Genomic DNA, 9405 nt, shown 5'->3' with positions numbered 1-9405 from the left:
TAATTTATGAAAAATTTCGCTAGTATATTATAATAATATATTTCTATACCTTCGATAAAAACATCCCTGCACTTGATTGAGATGAATGGGCCTAGGGGAGTCAAGGATCCATGGCAAGACATAGTGCTTTGCACGTATGAAGTAAAAATCGCATAGTCTAAAATACTTAGTAGGTGGAAACTCTCTTTTGTGGATCTTACTTGGATGGGAAGTAGTCAATTGCAAGGGGATTCCTCTCTTAACAGATCAATTTAGCTGTCAAAATGAGCTTATAGAGGCTTGATCAAACTTATCTTGAATGCACCTTGTTCAAACCTATTGTGAAGCACCTTGTCAGGATTTTTTTTTGGGTTCAAAAGGATTGATTACTTTCAGAAGCATATGGGATCCTGGTGGATGAAGGTGGATGAGCAAAGAAACTGTTACAAGACAAAATGGATTGGCTAATGCTCCAAGAATGATAATGCAGCGGGCCCTAACTAATATGAGGAGTGATTGGCATAGTAATTAGATTTGTGTAGACAGAGGGGACTTGAGGGGCTTTGTGAATGTTGCTCGTAAAGCTCTCAATAAATATACATTAAAAGATGTGGATTTGCCAAGTGGTGGATGGATAGCAGTAGATATGTGTATAAGTGGAAAAAGGATGCCCCCAGAGATAGACTGAATGCTTGGATGAGAAGATTGGTTAGAGTATGGGTTGCCAAACCTTCATTTAGGTTCAACTTGCTACTGTGGAGAGGCAAGCTGCCTATGAAAAGTAGAATGTCCAAGTGGAATCCTTAAAACCTCACCATTTTGTGTTTTCTACAAGTCTAGTGAGGAGAGTATAAAGCATGTGTTGTGGGAATGCCCTGATGCACTTTCGGTATGGAAAAGATCAATTCGATAGTTTAGTGCAATGCAATTCTTCTTTCCGTTCAGATGGAAGGTTGCGCTTCTACGCGAAGATTTGTGGAAGGTGTGGCAGATTATCAAGGATGTCGTTATTGATTGCATTTGGCATGGTAGGAATAGGATGACTTTCGAAAAGCAGTATAGATTTGGGCGACATCTCCAAGAGTTGGAAGTCTCTTTGAGAATGGCTTTGAAGTGCTTGAGGTCGGAAAATACTCAAGTTGTAAGCTACAAAGTTGATGAGGGTAGGATATCTTGGTAAGTGTCTCATACGAGATTGAACTTATCTTTTTACATAATAAAGTTTTATTTCCCAAAAAAAAAAAGAGTATAGCAGCTAGCGTGACCATAGAGAAACAGGGGTGGAAGATTTGTTTAGAGAGAGGAGGGTTGAGCTAAGAGTTGAAGCGACTATGAAGTATAAGAAAGGGCCGATTACGTGGAGGGGAGGAATACAACTAACTAGAGTTAAGTGTGAGTGGAATGCATGGCCGGTGCTGGGTGTTTGTTGTGCGTTCCATCGCGGTGTCGTCTGGCTTGCTTCTGTTATAGTTTTCTTGCACGGTCACTGTTGGTCGGGTGTCTTGGTTGGTGGTGATGGCATCTTTTGGTCGTTTGAGCTGTTCTGGTGTTGTTGGCTTAGTGTTTTCAGTGCTTTGCAATGGCTGAGATGCCTTCTTTCGACCTTTGTCCTCGAGATGAGTCTATTGGTGCTTTTCCTGTGGGGCAAGTTAGGGGATTTTCTGGAGTAAGTTCAATGTTATCAGATTTTCCAGTTTGTGTGGTATTGTTTTCAATGTCGAGTTGTTTTGCATGTTCATTTATTATGGTTTGGATTTGCAGGTATTGCGAGAGGCTGTCTAAGAATTATAAAGTTGATTTAAAGCATTTTATTGTTTTGGTGCTGTGTATGGTGTTGTTGATTGTTTGTTGTTTGGATTTGTTTTGCAGGTGTGGTATAATCGGAATCATGTGGGAAGGAAAACCTTGGGGTCTATTGTCTGCAACATGATGCGTACTTACGTTTTGGAGGTTGCTAATGTGTCGAACTGTAGCTTGCGCAGCGCGGCAGTGGGTAGGATGATGCCAATTGATGTAGCAATGCTAGTTACGGCGGCTGATTGCCAAGTTCAAGCTGCCTTTGATGTATTGTCAAATCCTTACGATAGGAAATTCAAGAGAATATAGCAAGAAGAAGATTGGTGATACGTGTGTTATTGTTTCCGACGGTTTTGGGCAAAGCTGTTGGTGTCAAGAATTGCGTGGGTGTTTCTGTTTGTAATGTCTCTGGTGTTACGAAAATACAGTTGCTGCTGGTGTTGGAGATAATTTTGGTGTTGCAAAAGGTGTTGATGTGGAGAAGTCTGCTAGTGTTAGTGTTAGTGTTGCGGATGCTTCAGTCAGTGTGGAATCTGTTGTGGGAGTTGGGGCTCGGTGCCTTGATGTTTTTGCTGGTATCAAGGAGGGCCTAGCAAAAGTTTTGGAGATGTTTCATGGTTCAGAATCTTCTGATTTGAGGTTCATAGAGGAGAATTGTTGTCGCTGAGAATTGCAATGTTGTTTTGGTGTCCTCTTTGGGTCCTATTTGTTGGAGCCACCAGTATTGAAAAATTGTGTCATTAACTCTGTCTATGGGGCTGGAAAGAAGATGTAATGTTTTTGTTGGAAAACTGAAACAATTTTACATACTTTTTTATATATCCATGTGATTTTATAGTCACTAGATCTTGTAAATATTTCTGTTGATGGTTATACTGGTTGTACATATTTTTTGTTATCGGTTCTGTAATGTTTAATTTGTTAGAGTATTGATGATTATGTGAATTAATTTTTGTATGTTTGAATTTGAAGTTGGTATGCTTGTATGTTTATGTGAATTAATCTTTGTATGCTTGAATTTGAAGTTATTAAATTTTAAGTTAATTTGGTTTGGTTTGTAATTTAATTTAGTATGAGTTTTAAACCATGGCTACCATTTTATGGCTTTGGTTAGGTTCTCAATTAGGCTTAGGTTGAGTTATGGTTGTCAATTAGGCTTAGGTTGAGTTATGGTTTGCGGTTTAGGAGTAGTAATGGTTTGCTGGGTGGAATTTGGTTAGAAGACATATTCCGTTTTTGGGATCGGAGGACGAAGATTAAATCTGCACTGATGAAGGCAATTTAGGATGTCCGAAAGGGAATGGATGAGATCTGTGGGGGAGTAAGAGGAGCTTCCGGCGTCATTGGGAATGCCCAAAACTGTTGGCAATCTGCAAAGTAAAGCGACATTTCACAGCTTGTGAGTACGGCCAGCCACTCTCCCCAACTCTGCTTGCCAGTCCTCTCTCCTTTCTAGGTAATCAACAAAACAACGCAACATTGTGACATTGCTGATGCTTATTCTCAGCTTTCCAGATGGTATGCTAGCAGCTGTGGAAAGAAGCAGTGGTAGTGAATTGGAGCCAAGTGGAAAGTGTAAGAAAACACTCCAATATAGCAAAACGTGTGATCAATTCGAACGCCTATCATCTGCAGTATTGCTCCGTTTTCTTTCAGATTTCAGGCCCGTTACAGACCGGCACGGTGCCCACGTGTCAATTGTCCATGCAAAAGGGGGGGAGGAACCCATCGTCATGAGCTGACCATTCAGCTAATACCACGTAAGCCTAAAGAGCTTCTTGTAATAAATGCAGGGCACGTTTTTATATTGAAGTCCTTTTGGTGTGTAACCCAACCCCCCCATGCATTCTCTTGCTTGGGCAGGGACCGAGCAGTGTGTAACTGCCCTCAGTCGATTGGTTGGCTAATGAGAGTCTATACAAAAAATATCAAGACCTTAGCACCCTTGGATCATAAGAAATCCAAGGGCTCCTAATTGTCCACGTGGCTTAAGGAGAGGCCACCTTTTCCTATTATGGACTAAGTTTAAATACACTACAGTTGACTGGGCAAGCAGTTTTGAGGACTTAATGATGTACAGAATGTCAAGAAAATCCTACATTAGTTGAACATGAAGCATTCAAAATCATTTGCTATTCCCAATGTGAAACTGACAACAGTACAAGGCTTTGTTCAAGAGCTCATCTACCTTCTTCACCCCCAAACCTCTTTGCTCAACATACATGGAAAATACATATTCATGCCCAAATACTTGGTAAGATGATAGCACTATGGTAAAACCACCCATTAAAAAATATCATGTATGTGCATGACTGGCATGGTGCATGCTAGGTGAGTAGAAGAGCCACTCAGCATAACTAAGCATGAGAGCAGCTGTAACTGTCCACCTCTAGACATTGTGGCACAATTAAAAAATGATTTTTTGATACCTGGCTAGTTTTAAATGTTTCAAGGGAAAAAACACTTCTGCAGAGATTGTGTGCAATTCTGCTGTAATGTGGATTTACGCTGGTACACATACTTTCAAAACGGTTGCAGTGATTATTGAATACTACATAATAACATGTGATCTGGTCCTTACCAGCAAGAAAACATTCACTGAAGGTGCCAAAAGATTCATTTAGAAAAACATTTGTCATTCATGATTACTCAAGGAGCATTGTTGACTAGATAAGACAGGTCTTGAAAACTCCACGTACTAATTCATCATATAAGCTCCCTGTCTGATCCAACGCCTTGCCACCCACCTTTTTCACGATGTTAATCTGCTTGAGGTAACATTTTTGCAGGTGATTCAAATTCATGAAGTCACATTTCTTTCTGTAAAAGAATTCCCTCTGTGATGATGTTATGCAGCTATTGTTGCACAGCAAACACAAGTACCAACAGGCCTGATTGCTGCAGTCTGCCATTCTGCACCACTAGAAGCATGTGGGTCATACAGGAATGTATCACAGGGTGCTTCTGATTTTGTGGGAAACAGCAGTAACTTGCCTTTGAAAGCCGTCAAATAGAAACCCACACTCAAGCTTCCAGCAAGTGGTAGTGCCACTTTTTTCCAAGAATTTTCGGTAGCATTGTAAATTGCAAGCTTCCTGTCATTTTTCCATTCAATGCAGAACAGTTCTTCATCCACAATTGCATGGGTTAGTACCATCACACAACCATTCTTGGTTTCCTCCCACTGTCCTGTTTCAGGATCGTATACATCTACACATCGTGAATGCCCGATTGTGAAACTTGAACGCCCTCCCATAACAAAGAGCTTCCCTTCTAGACCACACCCAATGCATCCCCACCTTGCTCGCTTCAAGCCTGGTAAGTGTGTCCAGTCATCTTTTTGAGGATCATAGACCTCTACACTGGAAAGATTTTTACCTCCTTTTCCATGTCCTCCAACAACATAGACAATGCCATCTAAAACAGAACAGGCAAACTCGTACCTTGGCGTGTGCATACTAGCAACTTTGCTCCACCTGAGACAGAAAAACAAACATCCTCAATGCAAGCTCACTGGCACCACACAACACTCTCAGAGTGAAAGAGTAAAGACAAATAAGTGAGGGAAACAGTGGTGCACAACGTGAGCACGATTCTGCCATGTTGGATATAGTCCTGACAAAACACCGTTGAAGATTGAAATGACACAACTAATTCCATGAAGCTATAGCTAAACCAAATACATCCTTCAGGCAAAATCTTTTGCAAAGGATGAAAGTCAAGGTAACTACCTGCTAAACCTATCAGGGCAAAGCCCTCTGGTTAGCCAAAATGGCAAAGCTAACAGGAAACATACCTTTGGTTAGTTGCCATGGTTCATGAGATATTTATGGTTGTGATTCACATCACGAGGGGGGAGAGAGAGAGAGAGAGAGAGAGAGAGAGAGAGAGAGAACCTGTTAAGTAGAGAATCATATAGGAGCACATCTGCCACAGCTGATGTCTTGTCATCTTCTTCAACTAGACCACCTATAACCAAAAGCTTTCCATCTATAACAACAAAACCAGAGCCATATTTCAATGGCCCTGGCATGGCAGGGAGCTCAGTCCAGTCATTGCAAACAGGGCTGAAAACCTGCCAGCACATGTTCTGGTGGTCTTCAGTAAACGTCAAAGCATAAAGCCACTCTTCTAATGTGCCAAAGTCCTTTCTAATCACCCGAAACTCTCTGCTTTGTAAGAGAGCTTTCCATGCCTTTGCAACACAGCCCATTGCTGGAAACTCAAATCTTGGAACCCGTGCAAGACATGACTTTGCTATATCATCCGGTAGCCCTGGTATCAGTGATCCATCGTAGTCTTTAGCCATAGTCTTCAGCAAATAATTATTGAGAGGTCTCTCAATAGTAAAAAAACTTAAATAAAAATTTCCCCAAAGAGCAAGCAGCTTGAGATTTGACCGCTTTAGCGTATGACCTTGAGCACAGGGCAATTGTCTCCTTCGGAAGATAGAACGTTTCTTATCACAACCCGGGATACTGAACAATTCGTTGCAGCTGTCCTCAAATGTTCATCACGAAGTAGAATCATACACTTTGCATTTGTCATGATGGACGTCTCTCTATTTGTTAGGCAGCTAATTTTTTCTGCCTAATGTTCTGGAACGTTACAAGCATGGTGAACGTCCATACCAGAAATGGAAAGAGTGCTCATTGTCATGCTGAACTGTCTCTGACAAGAACTGTCCATGATACTTGTGCCTGAACAAGAAGCTTGATTTTGTGATATTTCCTTTTACAAAGCGTCCCAATAAGTTGTGTACACCAATAGTGGCCATACGCTTTTCGATAGGCAACCCTGAATCAGATCTGTTGTAGGAGAGATTGCAGAAAATGTGATAATTGTGGCCAAAGACAAACATAATATGTTCCCAAGGGTAACCACAGCTGAAAAATCTGCTACCACAGAAAATGTAGCGGTGAGATTCCTTGCAGACGATATCCAAGCCCAGGTAGGAAACCAAACGCTCTAATAAAAGCAATACAAGCTGTTTTGTATGTGTGTGTGTGTGTGAGATTTAGTTTTCACTAAAAAAAAGAGTGTGTGTGATTACCCATTTAAAAAAAAATGTGTGTGTGTGTGTGTGAGAGAGAATCAAAGAAGAAGTTAGTACATCCATGCTCGAGAGAGAGGAGAGAGAGAGAGAGAGAGAGAGTGTCTGTGTGAGAGAGAGAGAGAGATCGATCAAACAAGAAGTTACTACATCCATGCTCACGTTATCGCGCGTAAACATTCTCATACCAATAAACTTTTTGTCTTTTTGAACCAGAGTCCCCAAGGTGAAACCAGTAAACTATTCGAGACTGTCAAACCTGTTGAGGCTTTGTCCTCGCAGCATTTGAAAGCATGCTGGGAATTAACCTCACAACACAAATCTAAACGGAGAGATCGCCCTTCCAAAGGAGTTCCTCCCCGAAAAACTACACAATCTTGAGTTAGCACAATGCTTGTGTTAGATCTGATGAGGCTGGTTATTCTACGCCACCCCTTTACATTCGGAGAAAAGACGAATCTAGTTAGCCTCAAAGACCTAGTGAGATTGGTTAGAAAAAAGAAAAATTCGCAGCAGAACGAGGAAAAATATGTAGTGACAATGAAAAGCATAGCAGGAAGCGACTCTCACACATATCGCTCCCCGCTGCCAATTCGAGAAACGTACTCATGCGAGTGTGCGTACCCCGTTACACAAATTTTCTCAATCTACGCGCAACTGTTCGAGGAAAATTTAAAGATGCAATGCTCTAGAGGTTGATTACCACATAAATACCGGACGTCCAAGCAGACGTTGTTCAACCGATCAGCCACAAAGAACCCACAGTGAAGCATACAGCATTTTGACTTACGAGCTCGAGCCGACGACGACGACGACGGGCAAGACGCGGCGTTCTCTCACGTCAGGGGAAAGAATAATCGCTCAGGAAAGGATTGACGTTGAGGAGGGCCAAGAGGGGGCAGTATGAGAGAGTTCCGGCACCCATGGATGCGTGCCAAGATTTGCGAAAACCAAACGCGCCACTGCAAAACGAGGACGGAAACAGGAAGCCTAGGTCCGCAAGAAGGAGAGGTTACGCAAGAAAGCCTTGAAAGAAGGGTTGTATAAGCGGTGCCGTTCTTTAGGAGGGAGATGGAGGTGGGAAATGGGTAGGACGAAGCAGAGGCGGTACGTCAGAGAGCATTGGATGCATCAATTGGGAAACAGGCTGGAGTTCGAAAATCGAGGAGCGAGGAGGAGGAGGAGGAGTGAGGCAAGGACGGATCCAGGCAAGTTCTTTTGCAAAATTGTTGAAGAAAAGGTGCAGCTGCTGCTGATGCTTGCTGGTCGGTGCTCAGCTTACAGAAATCAAGGACAGCAGGCCAACAACACGAGCTATGAGTGATCCAGTGTTGCAAATCGAGTTGGCAGCCATAGATGTGATAATGGGAGAGGGCCTGTTGATGAGGATTTGCTGATGCTCAAACACCACCTCTCAGGCGCACCATTGTTGTTGTCGTCGTCGGCGGCGCGCACTCACGATTTCTTTCTGCCCAATCTTTGTCGGCAAAAAACCAGCTATGGCTTTTTCTTGTAAGAGATTTGGAATTTGGCGATTTATTGAAGATGACGGACGAGATGCAGATGAAGATGAGCATTTAGATGACGTGGCACCCCCCGTTCTTCCAGAGCATTGCCCAAGTCACACGCCCCTCCGTTCCACGTGGCCCTCACCACCCTCTTGCACAACTTGACCCAGCGCACATGCACGTGCACGCCCACACACACATGCATACAATGTGCACGTGTGTTTGTCTATATCGTGTGTGTACCCCTGTGTGTGTGTGTGTGTGTGTCTATGTGTCTCTGCGCCTGTGTATGTTCATCTACATGAGACACAAAAAAAGGAAACACACACAACATCTCCTATTTGACCTTCCACCCAATCACACACATGTATTTTGATGTGTGTGTGAGTGTGGGTATGGCGCAGGGTGAAAAAGATGATCATGATTGATAAGTAATCTTACCATCATGGCACCAACCATGGACTTTTGATGATCCACCCAACACCATTTTCCTCCCTCCCACCTTTAAAATTTTTTTTGACAAAAAGAGAGCAAGGTATGTTCCCCCATACATTGAAAAATGGGAAATTTTCATTAATTAGTTGTTGGGAAGAGAAGAGGGGTGCAAAGGAAGAGGGAAAGGGCATGATTAAACTAAGGGATAAAGGGGGGAGGGAGGAGTTTCAATTAAGAGGGACCACTTATTAAGAAGGGAACATTAAAGAAGAATGCACATGCTAAAGGGGGAGGGGGAATGGGGACCAATAGGGACCCCCAAATGGAATTTGGGGCTATTAAATAACCTAAAGCGAGGGGTGAAATTAATCTAAGGTGAGGGCCAATTGACATGACGGTGCCTTCTTCAAGAAGCTTCTCCTGCGGCATATAAGAGGGGAAGGGGGGGTGACAGACAGGGAGGGGGGCTATGAAGCCCTCCTAACACAAGCAGAAAGAAGGGGAGGAGGGGGAAGAGAGCAGTAGGAGGGAGGAACGGTGAGGAGGGAGAAAGCCGTTGAGGAGTAAGAGGAAGGGGGAGAGAGAGTGGAGGAGTGGGAAGGAGGAGGAGGAGAGGAAAGAAGAGGAGGGAGG

At 43.0% G+C, this 9405-nt stretch overlaps 1 protein-coding gene across 4 annotated transcripts; it reads right to left on the bottom strand.

Annotated features, from left to right (window-relative positions):
- Window positions 1-4391: 4391 nt before the first annotated feature.
- Window positions 4392-8317, bottom strand: LOC147899531 (F-box/kelch-repeat protein At1g67480-like). 4 transcript variants are annotated; one of them, XM_087378209.1, is made up of 4 exons: window positions 7620-8317; window positions 6193-6671; window positions 5673-6051; window positions 4392-5252 (listed from the first exon to the last, which is right to left on the bottom strand). In XM_087378209.1, exons 3-4 carry the CDS (start codon window positions 5987-5989, stop codon window positions 4625-4627), a joined length of 945 nt encoding a protein of 314 aa, XP_087234335.1. In that variant the 5' UTR covers window positions 5990-6051; window positions 6193-6671; window positions 7620-8317; the 3' UTR covers window positions 4392-4624. The 4 variants fall into 4 exon arrangements, with proteins under 4 accessions (XP_087234335.1, XP_087234332.1, XP_087234331.1 ...); XM_087378206.1 differs by having other exon boundaries at window positions 5673-6671; window positions 7533-8317; XM_087378205.1 differs by having other exon boundaries at window positions 5673-6671.
- Between the last annotated feature and the right edge of the window lie 1088 nt (window positions 8318-9405).

The sequence above is a fragment of the Dipteris shenzhenensis genome, chromosome 8, assembly GCF_047967505.1.
Source record: "Dipteris shenzhenensis isolate YYH24624 ecotype China chromosome 8, Dip_SZ_1.0, whole genome shotgun sequence".
NCBI classification, from domain to species: domain Eukaryota; kingdom Viridiplantae; phylum Streptophyta; class Polypodiopsida; order Gleicheniales; family Dipteridaceae; genus Dipteris; species Dipteris shenzhenensis.
This window is presented reverse-complemented; position numbering and strand designations above follow the sequence as displayed.

Bases quoted from the DNA above. Each gene is read 5' to 3' on its own strand.
- LOC147899531 (XM_087378206.1), bottom strand. From the start codon at position 6,085: ATGGCTAAAGACTACGATGGATCACTGATACCAGGGCTACCGGATGAT. The intron at 5,253-5,672 runs GTTCTCTCTCTC...TTTCTGTCTCAG, and splicing joins TATGATTCTCTACTTAACAG to GTGGAGCAAAGTTGCTAGTA.